General features: G+C 37.8%; 1 protein-coding gene across 1 annotated transcript in view; it reads right to left on the reverse strand.

The window, feature by feature from the left end:
- Positions 1-22,547, reverse strand: part of yap1 (Yes associated protein 1) — a 37,627-nt gene extending 15,080 nt beyond the window's left edge. Inside the window, exons 1-4 of the mRNA XM_015388551.1 lie at positions 21,756-22,547; positions 16,799-17,034; positions 4,831-4,949; positions 4,228-4,341 (exon numbers count right to left, since the gene is read on the reverse strand). Coding sequence (XP_015244037.1) covers positions 4,228-4,341; positions 4,831-4,949; positions 16,799-17,034; positions 21,756-21,956 — 670 coding nt within the window. The 5' untranslated portion in view covers positions 21,957-22,547. The remainder of the gene's footprint in view (positions 1-4,227; positions 4,342-4,830; positions 4,950-16,798; positions 17,035-21,755) is intronic.
- Between the last annotated feature and the right edge of the window lie 599 nt (positions 22,548-23,146).

Genomic DNA, 23,146 nt, shown 5'->3' on the forward strand with positions numbered 1-23,146 from the left:
AAGCAGTATCTAAATCCAGATGTGAATTGCAATGGGTTTTTTCTTCAGAGCTCCTGAGTTTCTGCAGCAAAGCTGAGTCAGGGATTCCCCCACAGACAAAAAAAGTAAGACCAAACTATTCACAAACACCAACAATATAACATCAAATCTGTTTGTGACACAGGTAGAAACGACCACTTTTGGTTCAGAAGGAAAGCTTGCACTAAGCAGCCCCTTGGAACCTTCAGGACGTGACTGCGTGTGCCGCTTTGTATGGTGTAAATCCGCAGCACATACAGGTGGTGAGTGCCGGTGAGCCGAGGTGATAAGAGACTAGTCAATGCCGTCTGCCTTTTGTCTTTTTCACGCACTCCAGCAAGTGGAGGCCTTATCAGCCGATCGCTTTGGCAGAAATACGCAGCACAAGATCACCTGGGGCAGGTAAAGGTGAGGGTGTGCCAGCTATGGGAAGTTCTCCGCATGACCAGAGCACTGCACCTTTGAAGGTTTGGTAAATATTTGTCTAAGGCCACTTATGTTTTTCGTGTCGATATAAGCTGGTGGAAAAACAATCTGGCTGTGATTGAAACACACCTTTGTTGTGAACCACAGATTTTCCTGGTAAAGAAAAACAGTTAAGGACCTTTCGTCCAGTTTTATAATGTGTGCTTTATTGTTTTTTTTCCCCTGTCACTTCAACACAAATTATTGCATAACAGTGTGGCACAATTAAACCCCTTGACTCTAACAGAGACTCTTGAAGTTAAGTCCAGTGCAACAAGCTGCCTTCTGAAGTTACCTAATTAGTAAATAGAGTTCACCTGTGTGTAATTAAATCATGAGTTTAAATATAGATGTTCTGGGAAGAGATAAAAATGATGAACAAACAACATCATGTGGAGAGGTTTATCCCTGACTTTAAACATATTGTAAAATGTCTCGGCTGCGAACCTACCAAGACATGGTCTGATAAAATTTAATCTGGAAGAAACGCATGAAGAAAAGTAACAGAAATATAAGCCTATGGCCTTAAATACACAATTTCAAAAGTCACTGTACAAAAAAAAAAGGATTTAGGAAGGATAATGGAAATTGTCATCTCAGTTTCCGGATTGTTTTTATTTACAAAATCAGTAGCAACAACTCCTCAAGCAGAGGTCACGAAGCAGTTGAATATTTTTGCTGTAAATAAACCTTAGCGTTGTATAAAAGACAGTATATTCATATCAGAGGGTTCTTTTCAAAGCTACTAACTGTACAATACATATTTACAGCTTGCCACCTCTTCGGGACCTTGAAGAGGAGGCATACTTATCCCATCGGCCTTTTCGCTCTGCTCCTCCCGCGCCCCCACCCTCCGCTTTGCCTCTTCCAACCTCCCCCACCCCGTAGAAAAGGTCTGGAACAGATTAAGAGTTGGACCGCAGAATAAAGAGGCCTGGCAGAGTTTCAAGTCTGTCTGGGGCTTGAGCAAAATGGGGCTGTGCCTGTGCTGGGCCTCACACAGGGGAAAGCCAGCCAGCAACAACCCTTAGTTAAAGGCACTCGGCTGCTTTTCTTCCCAAAGCTCAAATTAGCCTCCATTATCAAAAGAGCTAGCTTATAATTGGAAAAACCTAAACAAGCAGAGGCATTAATTTTCATGCAGAAATGTATAATATACACTTATTTATATGGCTGCTATAAACAGAAATGAAGTTTCTTTCTAGGAAGAAGATAAAGCTTGAAACAAAAATAGATAAATAGAATGACCTAAAAATCTAAAACTTTGACGCAAAGCAGGAAAAATCACTGTGGCACCTCATGAGTTAACAGTCTTTCTAACTCTCCCCAGCTTTCAGGGGCCCAGCCGCCTTGTGTGTTCAAGACTTTAAAAATCTTCAAAGAGCTTTGCCGATCGCAGCCGCCATCTCCCTCCCCAGCTGCCCTGCTCCCCTTACAACTCTGTTTTGAACTTTCCAGTCCGCCCTCGGTGAACGACACGACTGCTTACATAAACCCGCGCTTTGAGTGCCTGGCCTCCATTAAAAACGAATGCTAAAATGAAAGGGGATAACATCCTGCATGCCGATTCACACATGTTGCCTTTGCCTTTGTCAACCTGTGGGTGAGCTGCCGTGGGGAACGCGGCTGCAGTGAAAGGATGGCACCTGAGCAGAAATGAGTCAGAGTGACTCAGACAGGAGCATAGATCTTTGGAAATCTTCCCAACACATGGGGGATTAGCTCTTTCTGATTGGCTGCAGAGAAGTTCCAACACATGTACCTAGACCTGTCACTGATTCACTGATGCTGGACGCCACACACTGAAAGCCAACTGTCAAGCTTCAGCTCAGCCCAGGGGATTAATGACTAGCTCAGCTGTTGGGCCAACAGTAAAATGGCAGACAAAAGGTTAGGTGGGAATTTCTTTTTCAGAATGGGGTGGCGGGGTCAGAAATGTGGTTTGAACCAACAGATTGAAAGCCCCCAACAATGTAAGCTGAAGGTACTGTGACTCATGAGGAGATGAATCACATCTTATTATGATGAAACAATGTTTTCTAATCTTTCCCAGAGATATTATTAGCATTATACCTTATTCTTATTTTGCATTAGTGCAATAAGCTTTAAACTTAAATATAACCTTCAACTTTCAAATATAGACACTCTAAAACCTGTTATTTGTTGAAAGAAAACCCCATCCAGAGAATTAAGCCAACAATGAACAAAAAACAAACTATTGAAAAACCTTAAATTCTGCAAAAAACCTTAGTTTTAGCTGCACCTTGTTCATATTCTGTCTAAAATAAAAATCCTGAAAATACCTTACGTTATCCGATAATTTATCGAAACTGTAACGGAAAGAATGTGTTGGTTGCAGCCCTAGTCAACATGCTTAAATAAATTCAAACTGAACAGGGGTCTCAGAAAAACAAAAACATAGTTTTGAGCATCAAACAATGCTCTGGTACAGCTACCTCAATGTGCAGAGATTTCTCATAGGCCTAAAAACAAACATGTTCACTGACATTTGTGTTAATTATTTTGGCTGGCTCTCTGGCAATTTGAGGTTCCAAAAACTTGTTCCCTTCATTTCAACCAAACCCATTTCTGTTGTGTATTGGGGAACTTAACCATTCCATACCAGTTTCTCTTGATAAGTATTCTAATCACACATTGCTAAAATTAAAAGGAAGATATTTTCTAAAAGTTTTATAAACAAAAACACAACATCCTGTCCAAATCTTGACTCTAAAATATATTTGGAGCCAAACAGGTCAGTTTAAAGAACTCTCCTGGGTCTGTGTGTTTTTGTTTCCAAACAACATAGCAAAAAAAAAAAAAAAAAAATTATACTCCTAAGTGTAAAAGATTTACAAAATTCAAAGTCTTTCCAAGTTCAAATCCACATTTACTGCAGCAGCCATGTTATATTTTGAGATCAGGATGTGTGAAGATCTATCCTAAGGTTCCCCCCATTGTATTGTATTATATAAAATGAAATATCTATAACTGTTTTTAAGTTTTAGGTTTGTTTATCACTGAAACCCATGAGCCAGTGATTAAAATCAAACACAAGGCAATAAATGGTGAGTTTAAATGCCTTCACTTGCTGATAAAAGAAGAAATTCCCCACCGTATGAATTATGGACCTTGCTTCGTCGTGCCAAACTACTTGGCTCCATAACTTCAAACTTCAGCCTTGATGTGATCAGTTTGTTGGTTCCTTGTTTGCACTTTGTTGTTTTTATATGTTACTATAATCAAAGGATCCGCAACTTAATATGTTTTCAAACTATACATAAAATATTGAAATAAAATAACTTTCCTGTGTTTTCTGGAAACAAAAGGATCTGATATACGAGTTATGATTGAGTAAAGCTTAAACCTTTACCATGATAAATACCATAAAATATTGTTTCAGATATTTTTTTTTTGTTCTTAAATAATCTCACCCCTCTATCTACATAAACACACAACCACCTAAGACAACAATTAAACAGACCATGCAGATTTTACTTGGTGTTTTATAATAGTGTCGACAGGTGTTTTCAATTTTGTCTGTAAATGATGTGTCTCTTCTTTGAAAAATGGTTCTATGGCTTAATGTCAATGAAGACTACAGATTCTGTCATAAACAGACCTATGCATTTCCTGGTAAACCCGTATTTGAAAAATTAAACTTAATTTCCCCCACTTTTCCTCAAACAAATAATGGAAAAGGCAAAAGAAACTAAAAAACTACTCTGGCTTAAGCAAACTCACCATAGCGGGGCTCAAGCCGTGGGTCCAGCCATGATGTGGTCTTATTCTTGTGGTTAATGTAGTAGATTTCTCCCTCAGGTGTCATGGCTTGTTCCCAGCCTTCAGGAAGGGGTCCTGGAGAATTTAAAAAAGTTAAATCAAAAAAGTTATCCTCACTAGGTAACAGCAATTCTCACCTTTGCTGCATTTATTACCTATTTAGTCTCCAGCTAACATACTCTGTATAGTAGCCACTTAATAGTTTATCAATTAAAGAAAAGGTAAACATTTTTACATGACTGAGAAGAAGAAAAAGTTCAATTTTTTTAACTTAACAGGGCAGAACTGAACTGACAAGAGAAAACAGAGCTACTTCATTTGTAAAAGTCTAATCTGATAGAGCTTCAAAACAACAGAGAGGACGTGTAAAGTTCTGCCCGAGTTATCCCTCGCCTGGGGCAAATTCCAGCTGCATGGTCAGAACTGAGAGCACAGACAAGCAAGAACTAGACTAGACCTGTATTTTACTATATTTTGTGCAAATGCACCTAGCTGTAACTCCAATGCAATGTTGAGTTTAATGCTAAGAGATAAAATAAATAAATTGCATGATGCAATACAAACCATTGGCTGGGTTTAAAAGGTTCGGTGGTTGGACAGGCACAGTACTTGGGGGAGCAGGCTGATTCAACTGGAGCAGGGACTTGCGAGGATCCTGCCAGGTGGTGGTTTTATCAATGTGACTAAAAGAAAAATAAATAAAAGAAGACAAAGAAAATAGATTATATTTAATTTCATCACTTTCTTCATTTTCTTTTGGGGCCAAAAAGTAAGACTTACAAATGGGAAGCATGTGAATAACTGCATATCATTAAGAGAAGTTGATTTATTATGCTTAACTTTAATTCACACTTCCCCATACACTTAAAATCTAAAAGAAAATAAACAAAAAAGATATTATTTTACAAATAAAGTTGTGTGCCATTAGTATACATAAGCTAAAAGATGTTGCATTAGCCAACAATATGAACTTAGTAGATCTTTATAGATATTAAGTAAAAGCAACCCAAAAACAATACTGACATTAAATAAATTTAATGTCAATATTTTCACATCCAGTGAATAACAATAACCTTCAGATAACTACGGAAAAAAAAAATGGCAACATCACATGAGGGGAGTAGAAAAACGCCTTAAAAGCTTCTAAGAGGCTGTTGTGGTTTCAAAATGGCTTTTGTAATGTCAGACAATGTGGCTTCATCTATTTTCTGACTATCTTTGCCAGGATGAGACAGGAGAAGGAGGGGGGTGACGGTGAGGGGAGGGTGGGGTGGAGCATTGTGCGCAACTCTGTGAAGGCATTGATAATTAGTGCTTTGTTGGCACTTGTTGCTTGATTAAGATGGAAAGCTAATACAGGAAGCCCTCCTCTCCCAGGCAGGACCCTCTCTATTGAGGGAGGGTCAGTCCCAGGGCTCAACGCAGGGGGTCCCTTTTTCCTGGAAGCGGCTCGGACACCACGGAGTGTCAGGGGCTTTAACAATCTGGCGCCACATTTACAAAGCTTTCACCTGCTTGACAAAGGCGCAGACTGAGCTACGACCTAAAACCTAACTATTCACTTGTTTTGTTTTTGAAGCATCCTATTTAGGAGTGCCCTCCTCCTCCTCCTCCTCTCATCCCCTCAGTTCCAACAAAAAAAAGGCACCATACTCCAGTAGCTTGTTTGTAAAATACAACAGTGTTACTTTTTGGTCGTGCTGAATGAATCTTAGCAGGCAACATTATAAAAGTGATGCCAATAAATACTATCATTAGACACACACAATAATATGGATGTGTTTTGCTACACAGAGTTAATTTGATCCCAAAGTGCCATTAGGCTGGATTCTGGAACAGCTGTGAGTAGTGAGAGATTCAGAAAGTTTCTCTTGGCCTGTCCAGTAATCCTAGCCTGCATGGCCACTCTCTATCCCAGACCAGAGAACGAGTGGACCTGACTCAGCAACTCCTCCCCCCATGACACAATGAAACCCATTTGAAGCCCCCCTCTTGTTTATGCTTTATTGATCAAAGGAGCTGCCAAATCCCTTACCACCCCTCCCCCCCCCAGCCCTCACAAAAAAACACACTATAACACGTACTACACACAGTGAGCTGGAGACACTCCAACTGAGGTTGCCCCTTAAGAAAGTCAGGTCACAAGAAAAAGAGAGGAAGTAACAAAAAGGAAAAATAAGTTTCCAATTCCTTTGAAAGAGTTTAACGTGGCCCCATGTGGGAATTTTAAGACAACTTGTTTTATTAGTAAAGTGAACTTCCTGTTTGTACCAACCTTTTATGACTTTAAGATGAGTGAAAAGAACTGATCTTAAACATAGATATTTCAGGAAAATTGAAAAAAAAAAAGTCTTTTTAATAAAGGTTTCAGAGTCCTTCACTATAAAAAAAAAATAAAAATATATATTTCAAAAATTATATTTTGAAACAGGATGTTAGATTTTAAGAGGGATCCTTTTCCTTTTCATTGCTTTCCTACCATCGTTCTGTACTAGTAAATAAACTAGTAAAATGCATTCTCATGTACCTTAACTTTAGCTAAACCTAAATAAACTGGCATAAGATCCTCAGATCTCGCGTCTAAATTATTCCGTTTACCACCTGAAATCTTTGCATTACACTCCTTTCCTGTTTATCTCGGCTCTTCCCCTGCGATTAGTGTCGTCAACTCATACGACAGATTAGGCCTACTGATTAAACCAAAAATAACTCAAGAGTTACTTCCTGCTTGTAGATAATATTTATCAGATTCATTTAATGACTTTTCTTTACAGCAAGCTCTGAACACAACTGAGGAAATAATTTTAATATCACTTGTTTTCTAAGCAAGTACAAAATAAAGCCTGCTTAGTAAGAAATACTTAATACTAGAATTCAGCAGGAAAAAGTCAAATATGCCACAATTAACATCAGTCTGCTTTTCGGAAGTGACCACTTTCTTACCTCACAAAACTGCAAAGGTATAAAACTTCCAATTCAGGGGAAAGGAAAATATTTCCCGTTGAAATCATATGCCAAATGTCTTGTTATCAAGTTAAACTTTCTCTTTTTTGCCAAATGAAGATCTCCTGAAGCAATCTACCCGTACTAGATAAGTATAAGTACATAGTATTTATTCATGAAATTATTTCTTAATGTACACCTGACTTATAATTCATTTTACTGACTTTGTTCCTTATCTTGTCATTTTTTCAGTTGATAACCACAAATAAAAAAAGACATTAACATAAAACTGTAATAAAACTTGTGTAGAACCTATTCTAAACTCCACAGTCCCTATGAGTTGTTGACGTTTTGTATCCTGCCCCTGCTCTGACAAAAGACAAAAGAATTACACAGAAGACGAAGAATGAAGGCTGTGGGAGAAGACTAGCAACCAAGGACCAAGATATAGGAGATGTATTGCAAATAAGAAGTCTGAACATTTTGGGCCACCAGTTCAAAATCAAACGGAAAGAAAAGAGCCAACCTCAAAGCTTCCAAAACGTTAGATGTTATCCAACCTGTGCAAAGATCTTAGAGCAAATATTTGATTTGGAATACTTTCTTAGATAGTGCATTATTGCTGGATACCATCTATTTGTATCCAAGTCTGTGGAAACAGTTATAAACAAAGCCCTCAGTTCAAAATTAGGGCAATGATAATCTGAAGTCTGATGAAATCCAGACGTTATTAAAGCTTCCAAATCAATACTGCACTGTATTCAAAGAGACTAAATGTAGAAACTGAGAATACAGGTTAATTAGTTACCAGGAATCAGTAAATTATCACCAGCTTTTAAAACTAAAAGATAATCCATTTAATCAAAGCTGCCTGGAAGCGTCTGTATATGGCTGACTATACGGCACATCCCGTGGGCGAAGCGTAAAAACAAAACAATGTCATGGCAACTGTTAGGGTGGCTGAAGGGCCACCAGTTGCTGTTAGGAATTGCTGATGAACACTGAGTGCAACAGTCACAACTGCTCCCTGCTGCCTTTAAACGTCCCTGACGCCATCAAAAGCTTTGCAAGACTGCGACTGCACCTTTCATAAAAATCCATCTCGAGTTCCAGAGGAGGCAGCGGGCACTGAGACTAATGTTCATGTTTGGTGGGTTTTAATTCATCCAATAGATGCACCAATCTAAATAGTGTTGATTTAACTAGTTGATACTAGTTTCAGTTAAATCCAATTACTCTTCAGGGCCCATAATCGAATGAAAGATATTTATTACTTAAGAAAATTAAAAATAAGACCAAATGGCTTTTTTTTTAAAGTCCATTTGAAGATACATTTTTTCCTCATCAATCAAAAGTTATCTAGCTGTGTGTTTTGATTGAATTGACTTATGTTCTATATTATAATATGTTTACAGATTACATTTGTTGTAATCTGGAAGTAATATGGGTTTTGAACAGCAGTGAAATACGATTTATCAACTCAGTTACTGACTCTTGATTTAATCTTTTGTTATATCCTCCTTGATCGAAAGTGTGGTTGTTGTTTTTTTTTTTTTACATCATTGTAGATGTATTGTATATGATCTACTGTTCTATAATGCCTAAATTTGGTTTTATCTAAAATATTCTCAGTATAATCTTTATTATTCCTGCTCATTAATAAGAATTGGTCCATAACCACATTAGATGCAGCAAATTATAGGCTGATGGTTTGAATAAAAGTCATGTAGCATGGGAAAAGCAAGATGCATCATTTCAAATGAAGGTTAACCGTCTTGGTCACACACAGCTTGAATACAAGGGTTGTGCTTAGAAATAGTCGTCACAGTTTCTCCGATGACTAATCTCCTTCTGTAGCCAGGTGTAAATATCTGTTTCTGGCGTAGAAGTGGGGAGTAAGGCCATGGAAAAGCAGAAATGATGAAACTCTCCCACAGCTGAGTTGTCAAACTTTTAAAAATGGACTCTTTAGACCACAGGGGCTCCACCCTGGGAGTGTAGGTTTGGAAGGTGGTTGAGGCAGATGAGTGCAGAGTACACTGAGGGAGGCCTGATGTAATCAGTCTTCAGAGATGAGGATGGCCACCTCCTCTCTGGTTGACTAGGGATGCCTGGCTGCCTCTCTATCAGCAGGACATCATCAAGAGAGATTATTTAAGTGACCTCTGTGACCCTGCTGTGGCTTTAAGTTTCTCTTTGAAGGAAAGCTTGTTTCATTGGACGTAGTAATGAAGAAACTAATCAACAAAGTACCAGGACTGAGCTGCTCATTGTCCAGGAAGAGCTCAAAAGAAAACTAAAGAAAAGTGTTGCTTCAAGGTTACATTAGTCAATCAATAATGTTATAATACAACAGTGAAGTGTAATGTAATTACTTGTTCTTATAGTTAGAAATGCTTTAATTCTGTTGTACAAATGTCCTTTGCTGGGAGTATTTTTAGAAATGGTAAGCCCAACCTTGGAGAAAACACTTCTGAGATACTGCATCTCTGCGGAGATGCCCTTGGCGACAGTGGAGGCATTGATGTCTGAAACAGAGGTGTTACATCAAGGCTTTGGTAAACACTAGCCTGACTTTCTCACAGTCCCGTTTGTGTACCGAGCTGACAGGCCACAGTTGAACAGGAAGGTTCTTGTCTGTGTGTGGTCAATAAACCAAAAGTTTGTCAAACACAAAGTTGCTCCAAATGAGGTCTTCACACAGGCTTCCAGGCCAGTCTTCCCAGCACCATTTGTGACCGACCACATGGTCTTTGCTTCAGAAAAAAAACTGACTGTGGAAAACAGCTTGTGGATTGTATATAGTTAAAATCCCAAGGAGATGCTGGGCATCACATTAGTACGAGTCCCCCATCGTAGAGGCAATCCACAGCCCGCAACAAGATACCAAAAATACTTCTGATAGTTGAACAAGGCCAAAGGAGATGTATTAAGGTTCTTTATGAACTGCTATTAAATTAATTATTTTTCACAATACTGGAAACATTGAGTGGTAATTTTGACCAATTTCATCAGGATATTGTTGAAATTATGGAACAAGCACAGTATATTGCATTTGCAAGAATAAAAAAAAAAGGTTAGATTATTTCAAAAGATAAAACAAATGCGTGGAGCATCGGCCAGTAATTTTCAAGCAAATTGACATGTAGGGGTATGCTGAGAAACTAGCTAATTTACAGTTTGATCTGCCCTAATCTGCAGCCAGTAGGTAAACTGCTAAACTATTTGTCAACCTGCTAAGTGCAGTCCATAATGATGCAGCGTAAAGGTGCCAAAATAACAAAAAGTAAAAAAAAAAAAAAAACAATAGTTGGTAGGAGAATGCGTTCATCAAATCACAGTAGAGTATTTTATTTGATCAGTGTTTGTCACCGTTTAAACAAACTGAAATTAGGACAAATCCCAAGCAGTAATTGTGGGAAACCAGGCCCATAAAAACATTTAGAAAACCAAGTGTGAAAAGACAAAAGTGTCCATCAACACAGAGCTCTACCTGCCCCTGAGGGCACACAATAGCCTCTCCCTCAAAGCTTTCCTCTGCTTAGGGCCGACTTCCCACGAACTAAAAGGCTCTTTTAAAGCTGCATTTAATAAGCCCCGGAAACAGTGATTACCCCGCTAAGTTCACCGGTGTGTCTAAATTAGAAACCTTCATTAGTTTATGACCTGGTCCTGGAGAGTGGGGCTCCCCAACCCCCCCTACCCCCACCTCCCTGTCCCAGCACCGAGCAAGGTGACCCAACCTCAGTGCCCCTTCTGCCATAAATCAAAGGCCCCAGTAAACTGCTGGAAGAAAGGTCAACAGACTTTGTTGACAGTCTTCCAGTCTTTGTTTTTATTTAACAGACGACACAAAGACAATGTTTTAGTAGATAAGCTCATACTTAACTCCTACTTCTAAAGGGTTGCAACTACCAATTCCTGGCAATGATGTTTGTATTTTTACTGCTTATCTTGAAATTGGGGGCTTGATAAGATTTCTTTCACTAGGATCTAATATTTAAATTATGTGATTGTTTTAGTGCTGCTGTATTCAAATGAGAAAAGTTGGCATGACCAGCAGATTGAAAGTGTTCAGGTGTAAACAAAATGGCCAAAAGTCTTAACAAAGCTTCTGCTCTTCCACCGCCATCTTTAGGCTTCATGTCAGCCATTTGTCTATTTTGGGAGGACTCACATGAGTCTCAACAGGCCTGTGGTCTGAATAAGGATCACTGTTACACTGCTGGGACAAAGAGGGGGCCAGAGTTTCTCCTGGCCAGTTTTCTAGTCATCGCCACATGGCTGCCATTTAACTCCAGCAGTACTAAAGAGGCATCCTCAGAGAGCCACGACTCCATTCATTTCAAAACTGAGACAGACTTTTAAGGAAAGAGGGAGAGAGGAATCTGCAGGCCTGTGGAGAGTTTCAGAAGGAAATCATTACTTGCAGTATACCAATAAACAACCAAGAAAGGAGAAACTGCATCTTTAAAAACTTTCACCCAGAGTTGATTTATCTCTTCGGACAACAGCAGTCAGAGTGAAATGTGAGCCCACACTCCCTGCTTAGCTTTGCTCTGCAAGCTGGCTTCAACTCCCCCACCCCCAAACCAGTACATCCACCCGTTTGCCCACCCACACAAAAACTCGCTGGCTCTGAATCACTCCCTCTGCTACATGTCTCGGTCAGACAACCCGTTTATAAATAGGAGTGTCTTTTCCAGCAGCCCCGGCGAGGCCAGGCCACCTTTATTTGAGATCGAGTATCTGCTCTTTGATGTTTGCTGTTTGGAAGACGTCTCCTGGCGTTTTCTGAACTCAAACACAAATCTTCGGTAGAACAATTACTGCGGTTGCATAACGCACCAGCTGAAAAAAGAGAGCTTAACTCAACCTTCTGAAGTCCAGCAGTTCAGAAAACTTGGCTGTGCAGTTAGAATAGATTGACCTTTATTTTCTGACAAGGCTAAATTCTATTTCATTAAACATCAGAAAGGAGACTATAGTTTTTTTTTTTCTGCTGACGCACGGCTAAGAATTGTAAAAATGTTTTGTTTGTTTGTTGTTTTTTTTTACCTGTGTGTATCCTAATGTCCAGGTACCTGAAGGTAATTTCACACTTTGGCCACAATTCATAAAAAACTATGGCATAATAGAAAGTCTTCAAGCCATCTAATCAAATGATTTATCAAATGACTGGAATATTCAATAATACTTACGATATAAACCTAGGACCTAATTACTTAAAGACTGGGGACCTCATCTTTAATATAGTTTATGCATAGGTGATAATTTGGAACATGACGTAAAACCAAAATTATGACTTTGCATTTTCTTATAACCCAATGTGTATCACAATACACTTAAACCCTGTCTTACTAAATGTATTCATCTTCAGGTCTGGAGTTCAGTGGCAAATAATGACTCAGACTCACATTCTGTCCCTCCTACCTTGAAACAAAAAACACAAATTAGGTCCATCCTTTCATGCAATCCAACACCAGAACTGTCTGTTAACTGTCTAATTCCAAAACAAAAGTTAAGGTGCAGTCAGGCCGTCAAATCTAAAAACAGTGGGCTGTACCGTGCAAAAAAAACCGGATGTATTTCGCCGACCAATAACACTGGGCATTAAAATACAGGTAAAAAAATATTCTCTGACCCAAGAGTAAGTAAATAACATAAATTATTAAATAAATTTGTAATTTGGTTCAGCATGACAATCAGAGATGAGTACAATGACACGTTACCTTTACCTTACACTTTAACCAAACACAGAAATCTATGAAATTCATATTCATTAGAAAACAAGTAATAGAAGCTATACTCGACTTACTTTTCAGATAAAGGCAACAAAACGTGACCAGCACCAATAAAAAAATGCAGCTATTAAAGCATAAAGATGCATTTGCAGTCTGCATGGCTTGAGAAGGCAGTAAACCATTTTAAACTCAATATTATACAATTATTGGTCAATGAGCAAGACCCTTAGCCTCAGATTGCCCCCTAAGCGCTGAAAGCTTCTCACTACTCCCTACGGGATTGGTTAAATGCAGAGGATAAAGATCAATGCAATGTATAATTGCAATTAATTTATAATTAAGTTCATTAAAGAACTATAGAAACTTGCTGGATGACAGCAGCAAAGAGACCAGACTAAAAGTTGACAACACTGCACCAAAAGCACTTAGTCTTTGATGATGACTCTAATGAAGAATCAAGTCCCTCATCTGACCATTTTTTATCTTTGTTTATACTAAGGCTGAAACAATTAATGTGATTAAACGTGATTAATCAATAATTGAAATAATCGTCAACAAATTTAGTGATTGATTAATCGTTAAATAGAGTATAGAGACTCTAAATAATGCCTGTAACTGGCAATAAAAACCACTTAGAGCAGTGATGATATCAAAATTGTAAAAAAAAAAAAAAACTGTCAACATTGGATTTAGCAAATGTGTTAAACCATCTGGCATTGGTTACCTACAAAAAATGACAATTATATGCATTTGAACACAGCTTTTAAAAGGGAAAAAAAGTGTGATTCTATGAAACATGGGTCCAAAATGAATAACTGAACCGTATAGAGTGGAGGGTTTATAATCTGTGAAGATCTGTCGTTTATTTATTTATTTTTTGCTTTTTTTTAAGGTTAATACCTTCTTCAAGCTACCTTTTGTTTGTTGTTGTTTTTTTTTTTCCCTCCCCTTTTCGGAAATTTTACAATTTTAGAAGAACATCTTAAAAAAAAGAACCAGATGTTCCCCAGATGTTTGACCTTAAAACATCTGGTAATGAAAAGCTCTTTGCTGATCTGAGTAAATTTGTAGCCATCATGTTTTTCTTATTCTTCTAGACTTGCTTTTCTGGATAACTTCTCTAAGAATCCAACACTTTTGCCTTTAAGAAGGGCAGGAATTACATCTACTAAGCTCGAATCATCCCTAAACATAAGCTGCTGAGCTTTCAATATCTGGAACATTTCACAAAGGCTAGCTTATATTAACATAAATTGTTGACGTTACATCATGTTTTTATGAATAATTCAAATGATCTCTACAGAGAGCTACACATTAAATCCTTTATGCAATTTCTATTTATGGAAAGAACCAGAGGGGGAAAAAACATTAAACTATATTTAAAGATTTCAGTTTTGTAACAAATTAAAATGCCTCCTGCATGCTGAATACCTAAAGTTGACTTTCAATAGTTGATGTGAAGAAGATATGCTGGTTAGCTGAACAGTGTAGTGGGACGGTTCGTCCTTTGCTGTCTGGGGCAACTACAGTGGTCCATTGTCTCTACTGAAACCTGAGACCGAGAAAAGGAACTCCACATACAGCAGAGGTCCCTCAAGACTCCTCGTATGCAGACGCCACCAAAATCGAATAACCTACAATCCAACTTTTGCAATTGTCTCTATCTGAACACACTGGCCGCTATTGTGCAATGTAGCTGATTTGAATGTTATTGTCAGCACAATGCATAAATAAGAACCGCAGTATGAGAGAGATCTTCTTTGGTAACCATGAATTATTCTTGAACTCTACTGAGAGGTTAACATGGTTAAACCCATGCAAATGTGAAGATTTTAATCTCTGGTTGTAAACAGATACACGCTACATACATTTTGGATTCACATCCAACAGTTACAAAGCTATAACTTGCAAAAATTTGCTTTGTTTTGTTTTCATAAGATAATAAAATGGAAAAGAGAACAAGTTATATTTTAAAATTAACTGGGGACATTAACTTCTGCCATAAGAAACGCGAAAAGAAATGTGCATATTCATAGTTTCACTCTGAGAAATTCAGTTTCTTGTGCAGGTTTCTGTCAATAAAAAACTTTCGAAACGAAAGAAAATCAAAACAGACAGCTGGTTAACTTTTAGCTGCTAGCTAATAGATGCAAATGTTAGCATCTGCTTCAGAACTTATCTTAAAACTAATCCAATATGCAAACATTTATCCGTTGAAATTAATTAAAAGTAGATTAATCAATCAGCGTTATATTCAATTCAGAAATATTTTAGATTTCCAAAATGTAACTATACAAAAAAGTATAAAAATAACAAAGTGCACGTGTATATATATATATATATATATATATATATATATATATATATATATATATATATATATATATTTATAAGTAACACTTTGTTACTTATAAAGCCATTTTGGAGAAACATTTCATAAAAGCAAACAAAAATATAGCACCTTACCAACAATGTATTTGCAATATATAGAAAAACAAATATCAGAAAAGTGCCGGTGAAGATTCTCAGTCATCTAAGTCAAAGTCATTCCAAAAAAGTAAAAAAAAAAACCAATCCACTGGACTTTGTTTACAAGTTTGAAGACATTTCGCTTCCCATCAAGGTACTAAATGCTAATTCTGACATTTGAAATTGAAAAAGCTTCCTGGATGGCAAGGGACATGTCTCCTAACTTGGAGACAAAGTCAAGTGGATTACTCTTTTCTAAAATAGCACAAAACCACAAATATCAACTTGTCGTGATCCAGTCATGGCAATCTTATGAAATTGGTTAAGCAACCCTGTGTGAAAGTCTGTACCAAACCACTAGAAGGACATTAAGCCATTTTATACAGCAAATTCTTCCAATTACAACATATCTGATGCAAAATCAAATCAAAAATCTCTATATTATTTTGTCAATTTAAATTTGGGACTTGCCACTTAAGTTTTGCTTATTATTTAGAGTAAATTCTTTAGGAAAAGAGAGAATGCATTGGCTATCAATGCTTTCTTGGCTTTGCCAAGCCAAGACAGCATGTTACCAAAAGAAGCTGACGCACTAGTCAACAAAAATTATAACATTCAAAGAAAAGAACAAAGTCTAAGAAGAAGGGAAACAACTTTCTCTGCACTGGAAAAGGAGGTAAAAGAGACACTTGGCCAACTGAACAAGACAAGTTACATTTAAAATAAGAAAATACAATTGCATTTTCTTATTTCAAGTGCATTTTATCTAATTATCTTATTTCAAGAGTTAAAATACTCATTCCATTGGCAAATAATCCCATTTACCTGCTCAAATTAAGGGTAAATACACTTAATTTAAAAAAATGTTTACTTATTTGTAGATCGTTTTTCCAGTGTGTAATTCTGAGTTACACAGTGAAGTAAAAGTATATCTAAATAAGTTACAGGTCATATCAAAAGAGACTAGACATACTAATGTCAGCCTGAATCTTAGCAGAACCGTACAGAGTTCATTAAAGATTGAGGTCGAAGGTTGTATCACATCCAGCATGGATTTAAAAACGTATGATTGAAGTCATTCAAGGGAATATGCTGTTAAAGTAGGTGTCTTTCTTTTATGAGCGCTATATGGCAACAGAAACCTTAGTTAATGAAAATTATTGTCAGTGTTTAAAAAAATGGAACACTGCATATTGTTTTTTAGTTACGTGAAATGATGCTAAGGCAAAACTAAGGGGTCTAACTACGTTTTAAAGCTACAGATGTTTTAATAAAGTTATAGCAATCCAGCTGCAATATTTCAAATCTCTTCTCTGAGGCTGCCAAGTATTTTTGTGAACTACAAAATATAAGAAACTTCCTTCAATCATACTTACTTAAGAAAGTATCTCTGGCCAGAGGGAGTCTTTGCCATCTCCCACCCTGCTGGCAGGGGCATTTCATCAGGAATCTCATAGGAGGATTGACGGAGATGCTGAGGAGAGGCACCCGCAGAGGCCATTCCAGAGAGGGAGCCGCCAGACACGGCTCCCAGCTGCAGGGAGGCTGGGGAAGAGTGCGCACGGACGTGGTGGGGAGTGAGCACTCCGCCGCTCCCAGCATCTGTGCTGGCCTGTAATAAAGTTTAAAAAGCCAATATTAATTCACATATCCAGTTTTCATTTTACTTTCATCATCTTACATTGTTTAGAACAACCTACTTGTTTCATCATATAAAGAGAACAATTTGTTTACTAGAGTTGATGTACAATAACATAAAGAGGTGTTTGGAAAGCAATAAATAATAAAAAGGTGTTGATCAAGCATATAAGTCTGTAAATGTAATGTTTAACAACTGTTGAGCTAGATTTTGGAATTGAATATATAGCTGAAAAATGTAACATTGATGTAGATTATCAATGACATGTTTTTGTTATAAATATGGGGAAGGATACGATTAAATTATTACCATGATCCTATTGAAAAGTAACCTTAATCCATTAAAAATAGGGGAGCCTAACTGCTAACTTTGCTTAGCTTGGCTATGAGACGATGAGGGGCTAAAGGCTGTTTTATGCTTGAAGCGTGAGCAGCCAAATGACATCACTTCAGCTTCCGCGCTCCTCTGCACAGCTACTGCATTGCTTGATTTTTTCTCACCTGGGCAGTTCCGTGGTGAACATGGCGAACAAACAAGCGGCATTTCGTTTTTGGCGTAGGTTCGCAAATATAAACATCTGTGCTTTCAAGTAGAGGCCAGATTTTCCAGTCCCACACCTGCCCGCTCCCGCAGTGTTCAGTCCCGCTCCCGCAAAGAAATATGATTTTCAGTCCTGCTCCCGCCCGCAATTCCCGCATGATTTGTTCGCCGACTGCTCAAGGCAATTCGTGTCATTAGTTTGAGGAATTAAACAGGCTGTGCTTAGCTGAGCACATTACTGGCCGATTCTTCACTGCATAGTGCATGTTAGGTGGCATGAGCTGCAATATCCAGTAGGGGTGGAACGGTTCACAAAATCCACGGTTCGGTTCGGTTCACGGTTTCGTGGTCACGGTTTTCGGTTCGGTTCGGTATATGTTGATTTTTAGGAAAATCTGTTATGTCTTGTATAGTACAACGCGTGTTGAACAATGCTTGCACACTGTTGCACTTTTATCCACAACTTTCTTTCCGCCGTCATCGTAGGTCACTCTAAATGCAAAGTGGTCCCATACAGCAGACCTATAAAGTGCTGCTGGAGCGTCTTCCGACTCCTGTTCTTTCCCACTCGCCATACCCACACAATTCTCCACAGCAACTGATTTTTATTCTGCTACACCCGGCTAAGCTGCTTCGCTTCTTCTTCTTGTTTACTACTGGTGGTTGGCTTTGGTCGCAGTACCACCACCTTTTGCTCTGGAGTGTACACGCTTCGCCTATGAGAAAAAGGAGCAGCACATGAACCAAACGCAACACACGTGAATCGAACCGAGACAGTCGAACCGAACGGTTTTCATAAACCGTTCCATCCCTAACATCCAGCACATTGTGATGTATATATATTAGTGTTGCCATTTTTTGGCCCAGATACTGATACCCGATAACTGGCTGTGCAGTATCGGCCGATACCGATACCATAATAATGTAAAATAATTGCCATCATGGCTTTGTCAAGCTGCTGCCTACCTTTGTGAAGCAGGAAAAAATCTAATACAAAGTGAATCCAGTAGAACTTTTTATTGCCTACCAGGAGTGGGTGACAATAGTTGAATAAACTTTTGGCTCTCAAAATGGTATCGGTGCCCTATTTGTTGGTACTCGCCGATACCGATACCACCATTTTAGGGCAGTATCGGGGCCCCGTCCGATACTGGTATCGGAATCGGTGCAACACTTATATATATATGAGACATAGACTGATAATTTCTGACTTCATTTTACATTTTATTCTACGTTTTAAAACATGTTTTTAATTTGCGGGACTGCAACTTTACACCTCTCCCGCCCACACCCTCAATGAGCTTTCAATATTTGTCCCGCGCCGCACTGCTTTGCGTTGGGTCCCGCGAGTCCCACGGGACTCCCGCGGGAGTGCAGGGCTCTACTTTCAAGCAACCTTTGTGTCGGGGCAAAAAATGTCAGCTCTATCTATTAAATACTAATATCTAGTGACAGTATTACTGCTAACTTGCCAGGAAACTGAGGTGGGTTTCAAGAAGAACACTCCTAGCTGGAATCTTCATTGGAAACATTAAAAGGATACTTTCTAGGAACAAATTGTAAAAGCATTTCAGTCTAACTGTATGCTTTGACTAGTTTGAAGACGTCACCAATGCTAAAGTGAAACTCATGAGGGAGAGCATCTGAGGCCCCAGGGAGTTGTCGCTTACGTACGACACAACTTAGCCATGGTTGTCAGGGTAAAGATTTACAGGCCACCTTGCTAGGAAAAGACTTTATGCCTTAATCACAAACCAGTTCTTATGTTTTGTTTATTTTTAACCTGGAAGAGAAAAACAGACAAAGTCATTCTCATAAGTGGTTATTAGTTAACTTTTAGTCCAGTAATAGTCTAACTACAATTAAAGATATAGACTAATAACATTGCTTGCTTTTCTCTGCAGGTTTTATTTTCAAACATTGTGTGTCCTCTGAAAGACAGCAAACTTCTAAAAGCTTCTTGGTAACCTTAGTCTCTACCCTACCGCTGGTAACTAGGAGGATTAGGAACCAATGGATGTTATAACACTTTCTACGATAATCCAAGAGCTACTGGAGTGACTGTGGTGAAAATTAAAATGATATCTGAGGTAAAAATAGGACGGGGTGCAGATTTTGGCAGCCTCAAAAAATGCCAAAAAATGCATTATCCACTTATAGATGACATAACATTTTTCTCTGGGATTACAGAAGTAGGGCTGCTCAGTGGTGCAGTGGGGACCACTGTTGCCTTGCAGCAAGAAGGTTTCCAGTTTGATTCCTGGCCTTTGATCTTTCTGCATGGAATTTGCATTTTCTTCCTGTGCATGCATGGGTTCTCTCCGGGTACTCCAGCTTCCTCCCACAGTCAAAAACATGACTGTTAGGTTAATTGGCTTCTCTAAATTCTCCTTAGGTCCGAGTGGGTACCTGAATTGTTGTTTGTCTCTGTGTTGCCCTGCGATGAAGTTTACCCCGCCTCTCGCCTGTAGACAACTGGAGATAGGCACCAGCATCCCTTGCGACCCCAGCAAGAGTTAGAGAGTGACGGAAAATGGATGGATGGATAAAGAAGTACTCTAAATCAGCTTACCAAACCAACTTAAAAGCAATCCCCTTTCCCTTTACATAGGCTTAGATGTTTAATTCTGCTATATTTCAACCTTATAATTGTTCATTTCAAGTTTTTTTAGAAAGCGTTCATATTTACAAATACTTTGTGGCATTTTAATTTATTAATAAAATGTATTACACTGCACAAATCACTATAAAGATGCGTAAAAAATAAAATCCAGCAAATATTATCTACACTAAAAAGAAATCAGTGTAAATGTGATTCCTTAGCAGAATGGTCACTTAGGGAGCACTCACTGCATTCTACACATCTTTATAATGTTTATCATCCAGTAGTTTTTATTGCTCCAATTTGTGATCTTTAAAAAGGTATCAACCCCACTGATCCGGTCAAAGTCCACCTGCATAAATGCAATTATGTTTTTGTTTTTTTCATTAAAGTGCATTGAGTTATCAAAACCCCTGAGAAAATACAGATCACCACATTCTGAATTCTAGCCTTTAACGGCGGTATAAATGCTACTGGTGTTTAAAAATAGAGAATAATCCCTAATTTGATTATATTACACAGTTACTGTCTTAGTCAAATAACATGCAGCTGTCATTTTGCACATCTCTGATGTTGTTACCTTTTTCAAACATCCATTACTGTAAAAATGTCCATAGAGGTATATTGGTTATTTATTCTCCAGGTGCACAGTTTTTATATTGTTAAAACACTTTACAGTACAGTATTTTATTTTTATTTATTTTTTAACTCTTCACTATTATGTTATTGTTATACATTTTTCTAAGGTCCACATCTGTGTGACCATTTTTTTCTATATTTTTTCTTTGCTGATGTAAACACCAGAATTTCCCCACTGTGGGACAATAAAGGGATTTTCTATTCTATAATGCTGATTACATTGGGAGATTATTGAGAGACTAAAACTTTCAACTCAAAGTAAAAAAGGTAGTCAAAACCATAATTTCTTAAATCCATCCGACAAACAATAGAAAGTTTTTTTTTTTTAAAGCGCTCCATTGGTCATAAAATCCGTTTTCTTCCCAGATATGTGGACGCGATGCGCGTTCTCGCGGCAGGGCAATGAAGCCTCTACGGGCATGCGCACTGCTTACAAAACTTGATCTTTAAGAAGGGCGCACAGGGAGTAGATGGGATCATTTCAGAAAACAAGTCATCTTTGTTGCAAGGAATCATACTATTGAATTGTGTGAATATTTTCTTTATCCTCTACTTAAGTCCGTGTTTATTGACCACATGTGATTCATTAGGCTACTTTTATTTAGGCCTAATGGAAAACAGTGATCTCCTTACTAAAAATTGACATATTTTTTAATGTTATTTAAAAATTATCTAAATGAAATAGCTGATTAAGTGCAATTGTAAAGTTATAAAGTGACTTTTCGTTTGTAAATTTTTTTGTTTTTTTGTTCTGAAAAACATAAATATTTAGAAAGTTGTTTTAGAAGTTTGAAAATAAAAAAAAAGGTATGAGAATAGAGGAGTTAAATGTAATCAAGTGGGTGAGAGACGCACTGAGGCCCACACGGAGGCCCCAGCTTTAATCAGCGGGGCCACAACAGGGCGGGCTTACTTGTCTGGAGTGGGACTTGGGCTCCGGGGGCTTGAAGAAGGAGTCTGGGAGCTTCCTCATCCTCATAGGCAGGGAGGCTGGGGCGTTGGAGTTTTTCGGATTCATCACGCTGTTAAAAAGCAGCTCCAGGTCTGTCTGAGAGTCGCCCCGTACGTGGACGATCTGGTGTCCAGCAGGAGGGTTGTGTTGGTTCGGATCCATTTTTGTTCCCCCCCAAATTTAAAAACAAATAAAAAAAAAAATAAAATACAAACAAACAAACAAAAAATAAAATAAAAACACAACTATCAGATTAACTTTTTTAAGTGTCCCAAAGAGTAAAAGCGCATAAACTAAAGCGCAGCTCCAAAGCCTGTGGACGCGCAGCAGGAAATTGGGAAAAAAATCTCGACGAATCTCAGCAGACTAAATCATATCCAGAGTCATCCTAAAAGTTGACTTCAAAAGTTATTTCTTTTTCTTGTAAAAGTGTGTTAGCTGTCAGAATCTGCAGTGAAGACCAGCGTTTTCCAGTCGTTTCCTGCTGGCATTCTTGTAAATGTAACAAAGCGCATATCTGCTCCACTCAGGAATCTGCTGTCCCGGGGCCCCTGCGCTCGAAAAACCGCAAAAAAGTGAAAAATCACGACATGAACTTATGGCTGACAGAGCCGAGCGACTCTTTAAAAGGTTATATCTGAAAAAACAAAACAAAACAAAACTATATGTTGGTTTATCTTTCATTAAAAATCATAGCTGGGGCTGTGCAAATCTCCGCTCCTCACTGCTTCAAGGAAAAAAAAAAAGTTTCATAGTGTTGAGTCTAAACTTTGGGCAGGACATCAAACTTTATGGCTCATGGGACGGCTCTTCAGAGGCGGGGCCCACTTCCAAACCCGATAGGAAGTTTTTAAAGCTACAGTGAAACTAAAGAGAGACCTGGCAAAGAAGCGCAAAATTATTACTATAAATGAATGTTGATAATTGAAAAGAGATTAATACAAATATTTAATGCTTTTAAAATATAAATATAATTAATTGAGATAGTAGCCTATGACTTTCCTTAGGGAGCATTATATAGATTTACATAATTCAAATAATAACAATTATTATTATTATTATTATTATTATTATTATTATTATTATTATTATTATTATTATTAAATTATACATATAAAAACATGACAATTTGGAACGATTACTGCAAATCAGAAACACATTACATTATAACAATAAAACAATATCTTTTAAGCCATGTACCTACCATATATATATATATATATATATATATATATATATATATATATATATATATATATATATATATATATATGTTATAAAAAAATAATCATAAATCAATTAACATATCTTTAATCTTAGAAATTATGACTTATATGTGAAAAAAACAAATT

Source organism: Cyprinodon variegatus, unplaced genomic scaffold (genome assembly GCF_000732505.1).
Source record: "Cyprinodon variegatus isolate N-32 unplaced genomic scaffold, C_variegatus-1.0 Scaffold427, whole genome shotgun sequence".
Taxonomy (NCBI): domain Eukaryota; kingdom Metazoa; phylum Chordata; class Actinopteri; order Cyprinodontiformes; family Cyprinodontidae; genus Cyprinodon; species Cyprinodon variegatus.